This window comes from Pogona vitticeps, chromosome 2 (assembly GCF_051106095.1).
Source record: "Pogona vitticeps strain Pit_001003342236 chromosome 2, PviZW2.1, whole genome shotgun sequence".
NCBI classification, from domain to species: domain Eukaryota; kingdom Metazoa; phylum Chordata; class Lepidosauria; order Squamata; family Agamidae; genus Pogona; species Pogona vitticeps.
This window is the reverse complement of record NC_135784.1, coordinates 104,530,342-104,550,350: the sequence shown is the minus strand read 5'-3', so window position 1 is coordinate 104,550,350 and position 20,009 is coordinate 104,530,342. Positions and strand designations below refer to the sequence as shown.

The 20,009-nt window shown below is 43.3% G+C and overlaps 1 protein-coding gene across 1 annotated transcript in view; it reads right to left on the bottom strand.

The window, feature by feature from the left end:
• The window catches only part of LOC110086691 (solute carrier family 22 member 4), a 60,803-nt gene extending 41,512 nt beyond the window's left edge, over positions 1-19,291 (bottom strand). Inside the window, exon 1 of the mRNA XM_072990191.2 lies at positions 18,655-19,291. Coding sequence (XP_072846292.2) covers positions 18,655-19,047 — 393 coding nt within the window. The 5' untranslated portion in view covers positions 19,048-19,291. The remainder of the gene's footprint in view (positions 1-18,654) is intronic.
• Between the last annotated feature and the right edge of the window lie 718 nt (positions 19,292-20,009).

Below are 20,009 nucleotides of genomic sequence, written 5' to 3'. Positions count from 1 at the left end.
GGAAGGACAGCAGAGTCCTTGTCTGCTCCACATGGCAAAAACTGAAGCTGCCCCCACCCCCCGCCCCCCAGCAAGAACTACATTGCTAGTTGGCCGAAGCTACCTCAGCATTGGCTAAATAGAATTATTCTAGCCTGGGGGAGGACAGCCTGTGGGTCCAGTTTTGTCACATTAAAACAGGAAAATGGGAATGGTTTTGCTCTTGTTTGCAGATAACAAGATAAGAGGTTTTGGGAAAGTGGCAGAGGAGTCAATTTTAAAAAATCAGTTCTATGTTAGAGATTATGAAAATGAGTTTGTAAATAAATCTGAAGTCATATTGTCCTTAGGTAAATCTATGGTTTAATCATATACAAAATACTGTGGTCAAACTATTTTTAAAAATGGCGCCAGAAAACTGGAAAAGGTGCAGAAAAGGACAATAAAAATGATTAGGGGATTGTAGCAACTTCCTTAGAAAGGCTAAGGTGTTTGAAGTGTTTCGGTGTAGAAACAATAAAGTGGGGCCATGATTAAGACTTATAACATTGGATATTGCAGGAACAACACATAGAGAAAGGTATTTCATTGGATGACTCCCGGTGCTAGTTTTAAGAGCAAAAAAAAAAAAAAAAAAGGGGGGGGGGAGAATTCACTGACAGCAAGTTCAAAACTGTCACACAACACTAAATGTATGGGTTTTTCTGCCACAGGTTGCAGTGTAAACCATCAACTTGATTTCATTAAAAAAGGACACTGACAATATCAAAAAAGCTCAGTCAAGAGTTGCAAGAACAGTGCTTCTGATAGCAACCACAATTTTTGCTGGATACTAAGCAGAGTCAAAATCTGTGAGCTTCTGTATGTGTGTCCTCTTGTTTCTTTGTCACTGCACAGCCACTGGTCCAGTGCAATGTGTGGTTGTGAACCATCTATTGATGGTTTCAATGGCTTTAGACAGAGGGATTTGATGTTATCTCTGGACTAATTTATCTCATGTCAGCCAGTTTACTTTAGTAAACTGACAAGTTTAAAAAGAATGAGCTCTGTATTCCAAAGAATTTGCCTGTGCAGAACTAATAAGCATCTGCTGAAGATAAGACCAATCGAGGCCAAATCCACTTGAGATGAAAGCAAAGTAAATAAGAGAAAAGCCAGCAGCCAAATCTGCTCCCACAGACCTTGGCTTACACCCCTGTACTAGTGTTATATAAAGGATATAGTTAGAGAACATCAGCCAAACATCAAATCACGTGCAGCAAAATGGAAATTAACTACTCCTCTTTCACTCTGCCCTGCTTCGCCACTTCATTTTCTTCAACAGCCAAACAACAACAACATACAGAAACAGGAAGAAAAGCACAGATTGTTAAAATCATTTTGATGCAACCTTGATTTTTTTTTTCCCAGTCACAGCTGGGCCATTGTTTTTCTGGGGTGACAGAAAAGGGACATATATCCTTGCTGTGACCCAAGCAGTAAGACTCAATCTAACTACTTTTTGTCAGTGAAGATGAATAACTGCCCTGCTCACAAGTGATTCATCTCTATCCTCCAAGCAGGGTGAAAAATCACAGTATGATTAGATGGAAAACCGAGACTGATAGTTTCTGACAGTGTTTTCAAAATGGTGTTGAAAACAGAAGAGAATGAAGACTGACCAAACCCTTTACAAATGGCATTGTCTGAACGGTTTAGTTTTCCAGCTGCAAATTATTCAGTCCTCAACAGTACTGGAGCCCTGGTAGCAGGTGGGATGTAGAGTTGGTCTTTGAAGAAATTCCGTTGTTAGCCTTACTGCATCCTGGTTTTGCTTTTCTTATACCAAGCCCTGGTTTTCTACCGAGATTTCCTAGCTTTCAGAAAATCTCTTAGGCATCACATGATGTTGGTGTTTGGAAAATTATCCAGATGGTTGGGAGAGGTGCCTGCCTTTGTCTAAATTGGATGGGAAGGAGTCTGGATTACCCAAAATTGCAGTTTGTCCCCTCATAATCACATAGATTATTCACCCCATGTAAACTGGGGAACTGAGTTATCACGGGCAGGTGGGGCATGCACACCACGGGGAAATGTTCTACTGGTCAGTCATTTAAGCTCTAGAAAATAGAGCTTAAAATAGGCGCAGTTTATCCCATTTGTGTGCATTCACAGAGACCACGAAGAAGAACAAAGGATCTCTGCCAGGTGGTTGTCTAAATTTCTCCTGAATGCCTCCAGTGTTGGAGCACTCACCACATCTCAAGTAACTGATTCCATTGCCGTACTGTTCTAACAGTTAGGACATTTTTCTTGATATTCAACCAAAAGCTGGCTTCTTGTAACTTGAGTGATAGAGAACAGATCCTGCCCCTCCTCTCCATGACAGCTTTTCAAGTACAGTATTTGAAAAGTCCTATTATATCTCCCTTCAGTCTTCTTTTCTCAAGGCTAAACATGTCCAATTCTTTCAGTCTAGTCCTGATAGGGTTTCGTTTCCACCCCCCTGAACATCCTTATTAGCCTCCTCTGAACTTGTTCCAATTTGTTAGCAACCTTCTTGAAGTGCAGTGTCCAGAACTGGACACAATACTCACGGTGAGGCCTAACCAGTGCTGAATATAGGGGAACTAGTACCTTATGTGATTTGGAGACTATATTTCTGTTAATGCAGCCTAAAACAGCATTTGTCTGTGTTGTAGCATATTATATTGTTGGCTTGTGATCTACAATGACTCCAAGATCCTTTTCGCTTGTAGTAATGCTGAGCCAGGTATTCACCATCTTGTAACTGTGTGTTTGGTTTCTTTTTCCTAGATGCAGTACTTTGCATTTATCCCTGCTGAATTCCATTCTGTTGTTTTCAGTCCCAGTGCTCAACCTATCTAGATCATTTTGAATTTTATTTGTCTTCCAGGGTGTAAGCTATTCCACCCAATTTTGTGTCATCTGCAAATCTGATTAGCATTCCCTGTATCCCCTGATCTAGGTCATTAATAAAAATATTGAATAGCACTGGGCCCAGGACTGAGCCCTAGGGTACCCCACTTGCTACCTCCTCCCAGTCTGAGAAGGAGCCTCCCTCTATGATAATAGTCTTTTTCAAATATATTTTATAGGTGTGAAAAACAAAACACATTAATTTCCAGTAAGGTAAAAAATAAAGGTTCCCCTTGACAACTTGTCCAGTCATGTCCAACACTAGGGGGTGGTGCTCATCTCCATTTCCAACCCACAGAGCTAGCGTTTGTCCGAAGACAGTCTTCTGTGGTCATGTGGCCAGCGCGACTAGACATGGAACGCCGTTACCTTCCCACTGTGGTGCTACCTATTTATCTACTCGCATTTTGCGTGCTTTTGAACCACTAGTATTTCCAGTAACAGACGCCTAAAGATAAAACAATACTGTCTGGCCATCCTAGCAGTTTTATTCAGATTCTGTTAAAGTCTGAGGAAAAAATTGCCCCCGCCACATGACACATACTGTGTTTCCCCGAAAATAAGTCATGGTCTTATATTAATTTTTGCTCCAAAAAATGCATTAGGGCTTATTTTCAGGAGATGTTTTATTTTACAGTCAGGTCATCTTCTGGTTGCTGCACAATGGTGGAGGGCGGGCTTTCACTTAACTAGGGCTTATTTTTGGAATAGGGCTTATATTATGAGCAAACTGAAAAATCATACTAGGGCGTATTTTCAGGTTAGGTCTTATTTTTGGGGAAACAGGCTAGAACAATGGACCTGGCTGCAAAAAAAGAATGTAGGATTTAACTGAGGTGGGGCAACTGCAAAATACCTGCATCTACATTCTTGGAACTGTATCATAGTTATGTTGGCTCAGTGAAGAAATATAGACATTATGTGCATCTCTTCCCCAAACTCCTTCCTTTTTGTATCTGATTTGTTTGTTTCTATGTGCCTGTATGTGCGAATGCCCTGTATGTCGTAATCAGATATGGTTATTACTGTTGGGAGGGTAATGAGAGAGAGGTATGGGTGAGCTTACGGTTTACACTACTTCACTCCATGAAAATTAATTAAAAAATACTTTAAACAGAAATAGAAAGGAAGTAAACAATTGATAAAAATTTACTGTGGAACTAAGCACCCCTCTCATGAGGCAGAGCCAAACTAGCCCTCTCATTTACTAGGGAGCTGGTGGTGATGGAACTAGTGGGATGAAGAGTAGAGAAATGATGGTGGAAAAACTGGAGTGAATCTGACCGAACAAGGGCTAGAGCCCATTGGAAGGCCTATTCTGCTGCAGTCATTCTTCATTGCATCTGCACAGAGTCATCCAGCACAGCTCTTCCAAATAGTCAATGGTTTGTTATATCATGGCCCACAGGAAGATAGTGCTGACTAGTTTGCTGTGAAAAATTTGCACAGCACTTTGTGGCCAAAATCGCTCGAATCCACTCTGACTTGGATGCTGTTGTTAATACATGTAGATGTAACTATGGTACCTGCCTGATCCGGTGTTGATGGATAAGTTTCACTTTTTGCAGCCTGATGATATATGAACAGGACCCTTGGAGAGGTGAAGGCTACCCCTTGTCTCCTGGACCCTTGCCCTTCCTGGGGACTAGTTGAGTGGTCCCAAGGGGTAGTGAATGCCTCCTTACAGTAGGGTAGAATCCCTGCTTGCTCTGATAGCGATCCTACTACCTGTAATGATGTTTTCCAGAGGCAAAACTTGAGGAGAGTTTCTAGTTTTTTAAACACAAAAGCTGAGAATGAGCTGAGGTTAGCAAGAGGCACTTAAAGCAATAAAAAACATTGTTCAGGTATGTGCACAGCAAAAGACAAAGAAAAGAAGCAGTTTTTGAAGTTGTAGCCATTTTAGTCTGTGCAAACATTTCATGAAGAACAAAAATTAAAACAAGAGCAAAAAAAAGAGAGGAAAAGATGTTGTGATACCTTAAAGGCTGACTGCTATATTTCATTTTAATGTAAGTTTTTGTGGAACATGTCCACTTCATCACACAAAAAGTTAGAATACAGAGACTACATGGTAAAACATTCATGCAAGGCTCTAATATAAAGTGACAAGGGTGTGTGGTTGGATTTCATACCTAGTAAAGATTTATGACTCCTGTTTCGTAATCAGTTCTTTGGAAACCTGATTTTGCAAGCAGCAACAATGATTGTGTCCCGTGATATTCTGATTAGCAAGCTAATAAGGTGTGGGCTTGATAGAACAATTACTGGGTGGATACACCGTTGGCTTCAAATGGAGTACCACAAGACTCAATTCTGGGCCCAGTGCCCTTCCACATTTTTATATTCAGGGAATAATTATCAGATTTTCAGATGACACCCAATTGGGTGGAATAGCTAATATCCCAAAAGACAGACAAGCTGATTATGAGCCAACACTGCAATGTTGCTGCAAAAAAGGCAAATTATATTGTAGGCTGCATCAACAGAAGTACAGTGGTGCCCCGCATAACGAGCGCTTCGTTTAATGACGAATCTGCATAGCGATTGAGTTTTTGCGATCGCAAAAGCGATCGCATTGCGATGTTTTAAATAGCGAAAAATTGCTTTGTGATGATCGGTAAGCGTTTCGCTTACCGATTTTCGCATACCAATGTTTTTTCTAACAGCTGATCGGTGGTTCCAAAATGGCCGCCAGGTACAAAAATGGCCACCCGCTGTGTTTTCACGCCCTTTCCTCGCTTGCCGGGCAGCGAAAATAGCGTCCGTATGGAGGATCTTTGCATAACAGTGAGTTTTTTGCCCATAGGAACACATTAAACGTGTTTTAATGCATTCCTATGGGCTTTTTGTTCCGTATAGCGACGATTTTTCCGGAACGGATTATCGTCGCTATGCGGGGCACCACTGTATAATCTCCAAATGCCATGAAGTACTGGTTCCCTTCTATCCAGCACTGGTTAGGCCACACCTTGAGTATTGTGTCCTGTTCTGGACACCATATTTTAAAAAGGAGGCTGACAAATTTGAACAAGTTCAGAGGAAGGCAACAAGGATGATTTGGGGACTGGATACTAAGACCCATGAGAACAGAGTGAAAGAACTGGGCATGATTAGCCTTGAGAAAAGAAGACTGAGGGGAGATATGATAGCAGATTTCAAATACTTGAAAGGCAGTCATACAGAGGAGGGGCAGGGCCATGAAGGACACATAATGATAGGCTCAAGTTACAAGAAGCCAGATTTCGGCTGAATATCAGGAAAAACATCCTGTTCGAGTAGTATGACAGTGGAACCAATAACCCAGGAGGTGGCGAGCACTTCAATGCTGGAGGCATTCAAAAGAAAATTTGACAATCATCTGTCAGATATACTTTGATTTGGAATCCTACAACAAGCAGAGGTTTGGACTTGATGGTTTTATTTATTTATTTATTTATTTATTTATTTTGTATGCCGCCCTCTCTACCCAAAGGTCTCTGGGTGGCTTACAACAATTAAAATTCAACTAAACCACAATAAAAGATAAAATGATTAAAATACAATTAAAATTGCCATTTTACAGACCTTTCCATCTCTATTGTTCTACCAAAGACTAGATCACTAGTCTTTAACTAATTTTTATGAAGACTGGCAGATGCTGTACACTTGTACAAAAGCAGCAGACCAACCTCCCCCAAAATTTAAAGTTTCAGAAAGAAAAGATTCACTCAAAGGAAACTGTTTCCCTTGCAAATTATTCAGACAACTGACATACATAATGCTGTAAAAGTTTAATCTTTTTCTACTGGTCACTTGCAAATTAATCTTCTGAAACATTAGAGCTTTATGTTAATTATTACCTAGTCAAGAAGTTTCTGTCATCTGATTACACATTACCATGGGGCAAAGTCTTTGGAAATTTGAAATAAAAGTACTCTTCACCTATAAGGGAGCAGTCGTGAAATTCTGAGGACTGACCTTGGCCTTCTACAATTACCAGATCTCTTACCTTTTTCATAATTAGTTCAAATATCACTTTTCCTGACACTCTCTTTGTGTCTTCCTTCCTCCAGAAATTCCACAAGATCTTGACGTCATCATTTTCTGACACCTTATCTACCAGATGTTACCACAGGTTTTTGGAGGCTGACAAATTATATATATTTTTGCATAATGACTAGTGCACTAGTTTTGCCACTCTATCATGTAATCTGTTGTAATCTGTTTGTGCAGTCTTTGGACATTCACAGATGAGGCGTGAAACAGTTCTATCCTTTTTTGGCAGTCAACATTTGCTGTTAGCATGAACTTCTTGAATTTTGCTTTTAATCATGTTGGTTTGGAGTGTTTGTCTTGGACAGCAAAAATCAAGCCTTCGATTTCTTTCTTAATGGTCCCCAGTTTTAGCCATGCCCAAGTTGAATTACTATCATCCTTTCCATCAACTCAGGTGTTGTCCATGTAATGGTTTATTTTTCAAGCTGTTTAATTTATTTTCAAATTGTTTCTTATATTGGGCCTTTATTTCTCTTGTTTTAAAAATATTCTCCATTTTTACTGCCTTAAGTAATTTTTCTCTGCTTGTACTAATATAATCATTTAGGCTTCTTTTCTTCCTCCTGTACTACTTGCTGTATTTGCAGAAATCCACGGCCTCTGATTTTTAAATATAATCTGTCCACATCACTTTTGGGATGTAGTGCATGATGCATTTCATTAGTTTACATATTTTTCAATCCAATTCTAATTGGTTTTGAGTCCAATTTATTATTCCAGCTAAGTATCTAACTACTAGAACTGCCCAGGTGTTTATGGCTTTGGTTACATTTCTACCCTTTAATTTTCATTTCAAGAATTTCTGCAGTCTTTTGATATATTCCCTTTCTGTCAGTTCTTTAACTTTTATAGTCTATCCACGCCATGTTAAGGTTTGTTGAGGCCCCTCCGCCTCAACAAGGCCTGTGCCCATGGAGGGGATGATGATGATGACTACGAATGCAACTCTGCAACATGGCAGCATACCAGCGTGTGTCTGGTATGTGTCTGCAAATTTCACATTAAAAATAAAATATAATTGGAAAGTATTGCACTGAAAAGGTGAAGTCTGAGAAGAGTAGGTGAGTAAAACAAGGAGGGGAGGGAAGACAGAGCAAAGTGAGCAATAACACAGAAAGGAAGAGCAGCAAAAAAGGAACAGCAATCTATGTTGGGGATAAGAATTTAGGAAGCAATCCTTGATGTCTGCGGACAGCTGGTACTGGGTCAACCCAGTTGATTCAGCAACAAATATCCTCTGTATGTGTGGATGCTAACACCAGGATGATCTTTTCAAATCTGCAACAAAAATTATCAGAATGATCCAAAGTTACTCCAGAATGACCAGGGACAACATTACAGTTTGAATGAGCACTCTGTTTCATACAGGGAAGGTAGCCAGATGGTCCAACTTGATCTAGAAGAATCCTTTCTTAAGATCAGCCATACTATTTCTACATTTAGGAACATGGATGGAGAGTAACATGTCAAGCTTCTCAACAAAGCAAAGAAAAAGGAACAACTTCCCCACCTTTTGACTGAAAAGTAAGCTCAATATGTTTTCCCAAAGATCTATAAAGTCCCGAATATACAAATATATATGTAATACCATTATATAAATCTAGTTCATCATCATAGGCATCCTTCAGTCTTGAGAGACTATGGTATCGTGCTCTGTATGGAGGACTTGGAACAGCGTCAAGTGTGGCTGAGGAGGCCAATTCGAGAGTGACAATCCCTTCCACACTCAGGACAAATACAATCTGTACCCTGTCTAGCTCCCTGATTTTGCTGCTTTCGTGACTGCCTCTTTGCCTCAGCCTGCTGGGCGAGGGTCTCTTCAAATTGTGAGAGGCCGTGATGCACCGCATGCCGCCAGGCTGAATGCTCTGATGTCAGGGTTTCCCATCTGTTGAGGTCCATTTCCAAGGCCTTCAAATCCCGCTTGCAGATATCCTTGTATCGCAGCTGTGGTCTCCCTCTGGGGCGATTTCCCTGCACTAGTTCTCCATACAGATCCTTTGGAATCCGACCATCAGCCATTCTCACAACATGCCCGAGCCAGCGTAGGCGTCGCTGTTTCAGTAGTGTATACATGTTAGAAATTCCAGCTCAATCTAGGACTACTCTATTTGGAACTTTGTCCTGCCAGGTGATACCAAAAATACGTCGGAGGCAGCGCATATGGAACGTGTTCAGCTTTCTCTCCTGCCGTGCATGAAGGGTCCAGGATTCACTGCAGTACAGGAGTGTGCTCAGGACACAGGCTCTATAGACCTGGATCTTGGTGTATGCTGTCAGCTTCTTATTGAGCCATACTCTTTTTGTGAGTCTTGAGAACATGGTAGCTGCTTTGCCAATGCGTCTATCTGGCTCGACGTCTAGGGAAAGAGTGTCAGAGATGGTTGAGCCAAGGTACACAAATTCATGGACAATCTCCAATTCTTGCATGGAGATGGTAATAGAGGGAGGTGAGTCCACACCCTGGCCCATGACTTGTGTTTTCTTCAGGCTGATAGTTAGTCCAAAGTATTGGCAGGCCTTGCTAAAACGATTCATGAGTTGTTGGAGGTCTTCAGCAGAGTGGGCAACAATGGCTGCATCATCGGCGAAGACGAAGTCCCACATGCATTTCAGCTGAACTTTGATCTTTGCTCTCAGTCTAGAGAGATTAAAGAGCTTTCCATCTGATCTAGTCCGGAGACAGACACCTTCTGTTGCAGTTCTGAAGGCATGCTTCAGCATGATAGCAAAGAAAATCCCAAACAGGGTCGGCACAAGGACACAGCCCTGTTTCACTCCACTTCGGATGTCAAAGGGATCTGATGTTGAGCCATCAAAAACTACAGTGCCCTTCATTCCCTCATGAAAGGACCTGATGATTCTAAGGAGTCGAGGAGGACATCCAATCTTAGTAAGTATTTTAAAAAGGCCATCCCTGCTAACCAAGTCAAATGCTTTTGTAAGGTCTATGAAGGCCACTAAGAGTGGCTGTTGTTGTTCCCTGCATTTCTCCTGCAATTGTCTGAGGGAGAATACCATGTCAGTGGTGGACCTATTTGCTCGGAATCCGCACTGTGATTCTGGGTAGACTCTGTCTGCAAGCACCTGGAGCCTCTTCAGCACGACACGGGCAAGCAGCTTTCCTACAACGCTAAGAAGAGAGATGCTGCGGTAGTTACTGCAGTCGCCCCTGTCTCCTTTGTTCTTGTACAATGTGACGATGTTTGCATCCTTCATGTCCTGTGGTACTCTACCTTCGCTCCAGCAAAGATGAAAGATTTCATACAGTTCGGTGGTGATGGTCTCTTTGCAGCATTTCAGCACTTCAACAGGGATGTTATCCTTTCCAGGTGCCTTCCCAGAGGCAAGGGAATCCAAGGCCGTTTTGATTTCTGCTAAGGTTGGTTCACTGTCCAACTCTTCCAGGACAGGGAGACACTCAATGTTATTTAATGCTTCTTCAGTTACTGCATTCTCTCTGGAATACAGCTCAGAGTAGTGCTGCACCCAGCAGTCCATCTGCTGTGTTCGGTCCTGGATGAACACGCCTGTGGCAGACTTCAGGGGAGCAGTTTTCTTCTGTACTGGACCTAAGGCCTGCTTGATCCCATCATACATTCCCTTGATGTTACCTGTGCCTGCTGCTAACTGCATCTGAGAGCAGAGCTGGAGCCAATAATCATTGGAACATCTCCTGGCAGTCTGTTGGACTTGGCTACGAGCAGCTCGAAGAGCTTGCAAGTTGTACTCACTAGGGCAGGCTTTGTATGCTGCTAGAGCTCTCCTCTTATCCTCGATGGCTGGAACCAACTCCTCCGAGTGGGCTTCGAACCAGTCAGCCGTCTTTTTGGTCTTCTTGCCAAATGTGGACAAGGCAGTGTTATAAACAGCATTCTTGAAATGTTCCCAACGTTCAGGTGCACTTGCGTCAGCTGGGCCTGGAGGGGTTTCCTCAAGCGCTTGGGCAAATTTCTCCACTTTTCTTTGATCGCGAGTCTTGCTGATGTCAATACATGGTCTTCCTTCCTTTTGATGCTGAAATTGCTAATTATGAGATGCATACTAAAGACCTCTGCCATCTGAGTGCAACACCCACAACAGTTGCTGTAATTTATGTTAAATTACATTACATTATGCTAAAATGTTATGCCCACTTTTAAATTCAAATATTATTTGAATGACAACTGAAGAACACTTTCTCCACAAGAAAAGGGAACGAAGAAGAAAAACGGAGAAAACATGACTCAAGTGGTGGCTAAAAGGAACTGAGAAGGTTGGGTATTTACATGCCAATACATACGCACTGGACAGTGCCATCGAAGGGACCAACATGAATTTGACTCAATTCCGGGAGGCAGTGGAAGACAGGAGGGTCTGGCGTGCTTTGGTCCATGGGATCACGAAGAGTCTGACACGATTTAACGTCTAAACAACACATGCGCACTGGAAGGGGGGAAGAGGTTAACAGTCTTTCTTTTAAGCTGTAGAATATTCTGAAACTTCACGCATACATGCTACAGCACCCATATGTGTGATTCATGGAGGCCACGAAGAAGAATACAGTACAGTACTGTATTTGAATCACAGTTATAGTAAATATGACGAATATGAGCTGATTGCTGAGAGGGTGTCAATGAAAGGGTTCTACTTTGTTTTGCTAGATTCCAGATCAGATCATTAAAGTGGTGTAGTATTAGGGGATGACAATCTCAGCTGCTATGGTGACGTTCTGGCCTGTCACTGGCTAGCAGAACCTCAAAATGTCTTTTGAAAGCTGAAGGTGCAGAGAGATTAATTTTGCCTCTTCTACAGATTATTGCTTCTTTCTCATAACTGCCATTCTATGTTGCCGACTTGAGTAAAAAGGCATAAGTAGAGACTTCAGGATTTCAGGTGGCAGGAATGAGAAGTGGAGATGAAGTAACAGTGAATTATTTTAATTTAGTTATGCGCTATCATGTTCATTTTGACTTATGGTGACCATTTCCAGGGTGTTCTAGACATAGAACACTCAGAAATGGTTTACCATTACCTTCTTCTGAGGATGATCTGGGACTGTGCAGCTTGCCCAAGGCGATACATGCTGGCTCTTCTCCCAGAGCCAGTAGAGTGAGGAATCCAAATCCCAACCGATGGCTCTATAAAAAGATACCCTTCTCACTGAACTATCTTGCCAGATATAAGTTAATATTTGCTTTAATAAAAAGTCTGCCAAAAAAATAATAATTAAAAAATAATAGCTTTCACCGTTTGCTTCTAGGGAGGAGATAACACAGAAATCTCTTGTTAACCATAATTAGACCATGACTGAAGCCATCCTATAATTTTATAAGTGCAAGATAATGGATCCCTACCCCTTGGAAGAAAGCAACAGTCCTTGGCCACCAAGGGCAGACAAAATATATAGATATTTCACCATCAGCTTCAAACTAAATATGGGTTTGGGAATTATTTAATATATGCCATCCTACCAAAGTCTACCACACTTACTTCAGTGCAAATCTTACTGGGACTTCTGACAAGGCACACAGAAAACTTCTGAAGATACAGCATGTAAATAGTCATACACAATACTGTATGTTTTTCTAATACAGTAAATCATGTCTGTTTTAAATGCAAGGTACAGTGCTTTGAAGTCATAAGAAGAGACCTGCTGGATCAGGCCAAGGGGCCCATCTAGTCCAGCTTTTTGTATCTCACAGTGGCCCCACCAGATGCCTCTGGGAGCACACGAGACAGTTAGATACCTGTCTCCTGATACCCCTCCCCTGCATCTGGCATTTTGAGGTACCTTCCTTTGAAGCCTGGAGAATGTACATCCCCATCATGGCTTGTAATCTGTGGTGGACTTTTCCTCCAGGTATCTCTCCAATTCCCTTTTAAAGGCATCTAGGCCAGATGCCATCAGTACATCCTGTGGCAAGGAGTTCCACAGACTCACAACACAATGGGTAAAGAAAGATTTTCTTTTATCTGTTCTCACTCTCCCAACACTCCATTTGAGTGGATTTCTCCCCCAATTCTGGTATTGGGTGAGAGGGAAATGAGCTCTCCTCTGTCCACTTTATCCATCCCCTGCATAATTTTATACGTCTCCATTAATTTTCAGCAGGACTTAAAAGTGCTGAACTCTCCTTGACTAAAACCCAGAGTTAACTGGCTTTTCGTATTATAAGGTTTAATACATTTACATAATGTTTTGGGGTCAAAGGACCTACAGTACTTCACTACAGCCCAAAAACGTATACTGGACCATTTGATTTAATACATAAACACATTTTAAGTAATGTGATATCTCACAACCTGCTTTTGATACTTCCCTAGTTTCAAAATCATTTGCCATGTGGCATGCAGTTTTTTTCTGTCCCCAAATAATTTAAGTCTGTGCTAGGCACATGGAACTAATTGCATGTTTTGTGCATCTTGGTCCAAGATTCCAAGGGTACATTCTGGTATGCAGTTGTTTGGAAAGCACATGACTAATTTTAATACTGCAAGGATGAACTTTAAAAGGGAGACATAACAAAAGAACCATAATGTTTTTATTATTTGTTCAGAGTGTTTTATTACAATGAAATGAATTAGATTGAGTTCTTTTTTTCCATGGGAAAGCTATGTGTTTATAAAGTCTTTAAAAACAAATAGTTGCTGTTATCTTAATCACACTGAACCCAGTATCTATGATTTAAAGTAGATTAGGGCTATATTAGAATAGTCCATTTATAAAACCTACTTTGATGACTCCAAACTACTGAAGCCCTGGAAAGTATCAACATTTTAATTTGGCATTCCGGATGCATTTAGAAATCTTGTATGCACTGTGTGCCAGCATTTATCTTCCATCTGCAATAACTGATTTAATCAGATACCAATCTTCAATGTTAGCAGGAACATGTGAATGACTGAGATAAAAGGTGAATTGGACTCTGGAATTGTGCTTATTCTTCTGCAGGGAGAAAGTAAAAGTATTGGTGTATTTTATGCAGGTCTACTCGGAACATGGCAAGCTTTTTCTCTAAATCTCTCATTTTTGCTTTACATAATCAAAATTCACAGAATGTCTCAACAAGGAAAGAGGGTAACTTAGCCTAGAGTGAAAAGCACCCTTCATAATGATTCTGTCACTGGGAAACCCTTACTGTCTGTACGAACACTTGTGCAAACCACTTTGCTACATCAGTGGATGTACTGCTGAAGCAAAGTTTTTCATTTTTCCCAACTGCAACGTATACTGGACCCAGTAACCAAAAGGAGATACCAAGAAGAAAGGTACATACCAACAGGTCATGTATGGACAGGCATAACATGACAAGAAGCAACTGAACATTTACGACAGTAAAAAGACCAACGAAATAAAACCTAATCATGGGAGGCCAAAAACAGTTACCATTGTACTTCATAGCAAAAGCAACTCCTAATATGGTAGCCTTTTGCTTTAAGCATCTAGAGCAATTCATGCTGACTAAATGACTCAATATGCCTTTTCACTAGTGCTGTAATTTTTACAGAAAATAGCTGATTTTAAAAAAGTCTAGTTCAATTCCCACGGTTCAGGCAAAGATTACAGCATTCCCGGCAGAGGATGCATATCAAATAATAAAGACCAACACTTTGCAAGCAGAAGGCCATAAAACACATACTTTCAATGAAACAGGAAAATACTTAGCCACTTATTTGGAACAAAGTAAGGACAGAATATCAGCTTTAATTCTTTATGTCCTGCTTTTTAAAAAAAAGAGTATGGGAGTTATTTTTAGCAACTCTTGTCACAAGTGCTAGGAACCCTTAAACATTTCAGTTGTATTTAAAAATTGAAATCATCTGTGAGAAATGGCTGGTTGCTGCATTTTAAAAATAATACCTTAACAGCAAACCCATGTGAAAGATGTAAATGAAATTGTTGATTTACAAATGAAATAGAGCTGGAAGAAAAAGAAGCCATACTGTTTAGACTTGAAGGGATGTATTTGTGTGGCTGTTCCCTGGCTCAAATTAAACTCGAGTCTAGAGGGTATGTTCAAGTGGAGAGGAAAAGGAACGGGTGGGGCAGAACCTATATCGCCTGTATTTCAACCCATTCTCCAAAGCAGAAGCACTTTCAAATGTTGCAGATTACAGAGTGCCTCCTAGCATTTGTTCTAGTCTGGGAGCCTGCCAAACATACAGTATTGCCCGGACAGCAAGGTCCTCTGACAGTCTCTGATTCCCCTGAGTCCTGGTAATCACTTTCAGAGCACAGGATAAGCAAGAGGGTGTTCTATTTTCTCAAAGGATACTGGGCGGGCCAGTTTCTGAACATGCCATCTGTTTTCATCTTTGCCACTGATAGGAGAGGAGCAGAAGGGAGAAGAACTGTAGTTTTTTCTTATCTCCCCTTTGCCAAACCAAAGAAGCAGTAGACCAACTAAAATTTTGAATGCACCCCACAGTTTCTTTTCCCTATTCTAACATTTCTACAATGGGCTATTTTGGGTTCATATCTCTTTGTTTCTGTATTTTCCTTTCTGACAATTCAGGCCAGGAATATAAGTTTTGCTCGAGCATTTCAAAGGAACAGAACTAATTCCAAAATTAAAAGCGATGTCCTATTTTCTTCATTACATGTGCCAGCTTGTCTCTGTGCTACAAGTGTTCAGTGAGCGAAATCAGATATATTCAGCACAGAAGCATTACTTCAGGAAAGGTCATTGAAAGTAATAAACAATATTTTCTACTGAAGCCAGTCAATGTTCTCAAGAGCAGCCTGTAGATTTATGAAGGCATGAAGTGTATTCCCCAAAATTAAACAAATAAACAAAAAACATTGTGCAAGACCCTTTTAAATGCCGTGGCTAAAATCTTACAGCATAAATTACAGTCACAGTAAGGCAGGTGTCATCGTAAGGAAGAAGCTGCTGGTCATTAAAGAAACCAAAAAGTAATGACAGCCTGAGTAAGGAAGAACCACAATAGGGTAGTTATCCTTAATCCAGAGAAGACAAGAGATATTCCTGGCCAACTGAAAGGCAGATCAAAGAACAGAGCTGCGCTGTATGGGGTTACTCTCAGTCTGAAAACATAGATGCACAGCTTCGGGGTACTCCTAGATTTGTCTCTGAGTCTGGATGCCCAGGTTTTGAGGGTGGTTCTAACTTATAAAGCCTTAAAGGGCTTGCGCCCAAGCTATCTCAAGAACTCTGTCTCCCATTATGTGCCTGCTTGAGTGTTAAGATCATCAGGGGAGGCCTGTCTCTCAGTCCCACTATCTTCACAGGTGCGTTAGGTGGTGACATGGGAGACGGCCTTCTCGGTCATTGCTCCCAGACTTTGGAACTCCCTCCCACAGGAGGTCAGGCTGGCCCCATCTTTTCTGTCCTTCTGCAACCTTTCTCTTCAGGCAAGCTTTCCCTCAGTGACTGGCTGGCTGAGTGGGTTTTTTTAATGGGTGGTATACTTTACTGTCATCGAAGCTACCAACATGAATTTGACCCAACTCCAGGAGGCAGTGGAAGACAGGAAGGCTGGCGTGCTCTGGTCCATGGAGTCACAAAGAGTCAGACACGACTTAATGACTAAAGAACAACAACAACAACAAATACTTTACTGCTTTGAATGTGTTTTTGGTGTTGCTTTTGTGTACCATTTTTAATGATGCATTTGTTTGATCCTTTTTATATTGTATTATACTTATTTCAAGGTGCTGAGGTGTGCTTGATGACCATGCACCCAGTTGCACAATCAAGATGTGCCTTAGCACCTGGCCAATTAACTGTAGCAAGTTAAACAAACACCATTAGAATTCCTGCTCAGAAACATTTTGTTGAGATTTTATTTATTGTCATTTTGCCACAGAAAGTTACACAAATTTTATGTAAAACCCAACAGAATTCTGTCCCTTTTCTTCCATATCAGTGAGATATTTGCAAGGACCAATACAGGTAGATCTAAATCACCCGTAGACAACTTGCGGCTTTCCAAATATTGTTATAGTGCAATGCCTATGAGCTTTCCAGTCATGGGAACAATAGTCTAACAACATCAACATCTGCCAACTCTGTTCCAAGCTGAACTTATTGAAAAGGTATGCATGAGATAAACATGCCCTGTAGGCTTCCAGATATTAAAAGTTCATGAGGACACAGAAGTTTTTGAAACTCCTGTGAGTCAGGGTTTCTGCTTTGTAACTGTTTTGTGGTATCAAGATCTTTATTCAATTGGAAGGAAGACAGAAGTTAGAACCTGATGTGATCTAGTTTTCCACCCCCAAATCTACTATGCTGAATGTTCAAAGTGTGCTGCTTTATAATACCACACCATTGTGTTTAACGTTCTCTCTGGATGGTCTATGATTTAATTACGCAGGCTATACATTGCTCCCCCTCCAGCAAGCTAGATTCTCAATTTATTGACCTTGGAAGGATAGAAGAATGAGTCAAGATGGAGCTGGCTACATGAGCCCATTGGGATCGAACTCAGGTCCTGACTCCTGAGCAGTCTTTGGCTGCAATACTGCAGTCTAACCACTGCATCACAAAGCTCACACTTAATTAAAACCAGATTCATCTTAAATTTGGCAATCAAATTTTCTGTATCATGTGACTTTCTTATTTACTTTGCTACCACACTGAAGTTCTACATCCCCCCCAAACTCAAAAGAACCCCCAGAGAATTGACCTAATCTGTCCAGACATAACTAGTGTGCAAGCTATCCTTCCTTGCTGGTTTTATTGCATGCAGACCACTCAAATGGCCAGAGGACACAGTCTCCCAGGGCAGGCGGACTGTGCAAGAGGTTTTGATGCCAAATCCTGCCAGGGAAGAAATCCACAGGCGGTCTTGCCTGACAGCTACAGTATTGTACCTCTACAAAGGGGCGCAACCTGAATCACGGAGACTGCATGGGAAGAGGGGCGGAGGGAAGTTAAGACAACCAAGCCGCCCTCTGCAACGGAGACGCCAACGCGTTCAGCACCGGATGATCGAATAATGAGAAGCTGGGCGACGCGGCATCAAGCAAGTACAGTATAAGCGTAGAGACAGAAAGATCACTGACTGGAGCGGCGAACAGGTTCCCGTATTTCTCGGGTACCTTGTTTATAACAAGGCGAATGGATCCCTACGCAGTCCCTACGAGGGCCTTGCCTACGCACAAGAGTGGCTTGCGCCCATCCTCTCCTATTCCCCTCGCCAACGAAGCAACACCGTCCCCACGACCTGTTACAGTGGAGAGGGTTGGTCAGGGTCGAGGGTTCAAGAGCCCAGCGTGGCGGCGCGATGCCTGACACGGGCCCGCTACGCAAGCCATTCCCGCCACACCCGACCGTTCCGGAGTATTAAAAAGGATGCCTCTGAAAATTTCTGCCGAAACCCCACGCAACGCGAAAACCTCCTGTTATTTCCCAACGCCCTTTCTTCTCGAGAAGCAGCCACAATCCCTTCAGCCGACCTGCATGCAGGGTGGCGGCGACGGGCGCGCTCTCCGGCAACCCTCTTTCTTGCAAGCGCGCTTGGCGCTCCCGGGCGCTCCGGGACCTCTTCTGCCCGCCTCTGCGCCCCGGCCCCTGCTACCCCACGGTTCCCCCTCCCGCCCTAAATTCGGTGGGTATCGAGCCCCGAATGATGCTTAACGCGGCAGCAACGGCTTCCAGGCGCCGCGCCCTCCCCGCGCATCCTTCCCCGCCGTTCTCTCCCAAGGTTTCAGGCAAAACGCGCGCCAACCCGCCGCCTCCTCCTCTGGCCGTGGAGGCGCCACCGTACCTCGCTGACGATGGTGGAGGTGAAGGGGTCGCGGCTGTACTCCCAGCCGTCCAGGCACTTCTCCTGCTCCACCTGGCTGAGGTTGACGTCGCGGCCGGGCTCCAGCCGGGCGGCCGAGAAGTTGCGCAGGGCGTCGAGGCGGTAGCGGCGGCAGCGGCTGGGCACCTGCCGCCCGTCGCGCACCTCCAGCGGGATGCTGGCGTTGAGCCACTCGGCGCTCAGGTTGGCGCTGGCCGGCACCCGGCACCGGTGCTCCGGGGTGCCGGCCAGGAAGACGGCCGACATGCCGTTGAAGCCGTTCGGGATGATGCTGGCGCTGAGCAGGAAGAAGACGAGGCGCTGGAAGGGGCCCCACTCGCCCAGAAAGGCCACCAGGTCGTCATAGTCCCGCATAGCGAGGGCAGCGGGCGCGAACAAACGATGACGGAGGCGCCGCAGACCGCACGCTGCAGCCGGCCGCGCGTATTAAAGAGCGGCCGCCGCTCGGCACGCTGTTGACGGGCTCTGTCATGCCTCCGGAGGTGGTGTCTCTCCCCGGTGGACTCCGCCCTTTCCGCGCACACCCCTTTCGCCTGGCAAAGCGCCACCCTCTCCGCCCGAGATAACCTTCGCAGGAGACGGCAGCCGCCTTATGCGCCTTGAGCGCCTCGCCGGTGGTGTTCCCGCCCACCCGCCTTACGTGATTAAGGCCAGGCCTTTAGGCGGGAAAAGAATCCACTCACGGGGTCCTACACGGAGAGACGCGATGGGAGGGAGATGAGCGCAGAGCGACGCAATAGGATGTGGTGGTCTTCTGGTGTTTCTGTTCGTTGACGTGGAGTACCCTCCTCTTTCCAAATCTAGAAGCGGCTTCTGTGAAATGTCTGAGAAATATACTCAGCAAATAGGCATTTTTATTTTCAAAGGCTTGCAGCAGGCAGCTGAAGCTCAGGGCAGCTTGATTAAATCTAGTTGCTTTCGTTCAGTTGTTGTTTGGTCGTTAAGTCATGTCCGACTCTTCGTGACCCCATGGACCAGAGCACGCCAGGCCCTCCTGTCTTCCACTGCCTCCCGAAGCAGGTGTCTTTTAATTTCGTGGCTGCTGTCACCATCTGCAGTGATCATGGAGCCCAAGAAAGTAAAATCTGTCACTGCCTATCTTCTCCTATTTGTCAGGAGGTGATGGGACCAGTGGCCATGATCTTAGGGGTTTTTTTATGTTGAGCTTCAGACCATTTTTGCGCTGTCCTCTTTCACCCTCATTAAGAGGTTCTTTAATTCCTCCTCCCTTTCTGCCATCAGAATGGTATTATCTGCATATCTAAGGTTGTTGATATTTCTTCCAGCAATCTTAATTCCGTCTTGGGATTCGTCCA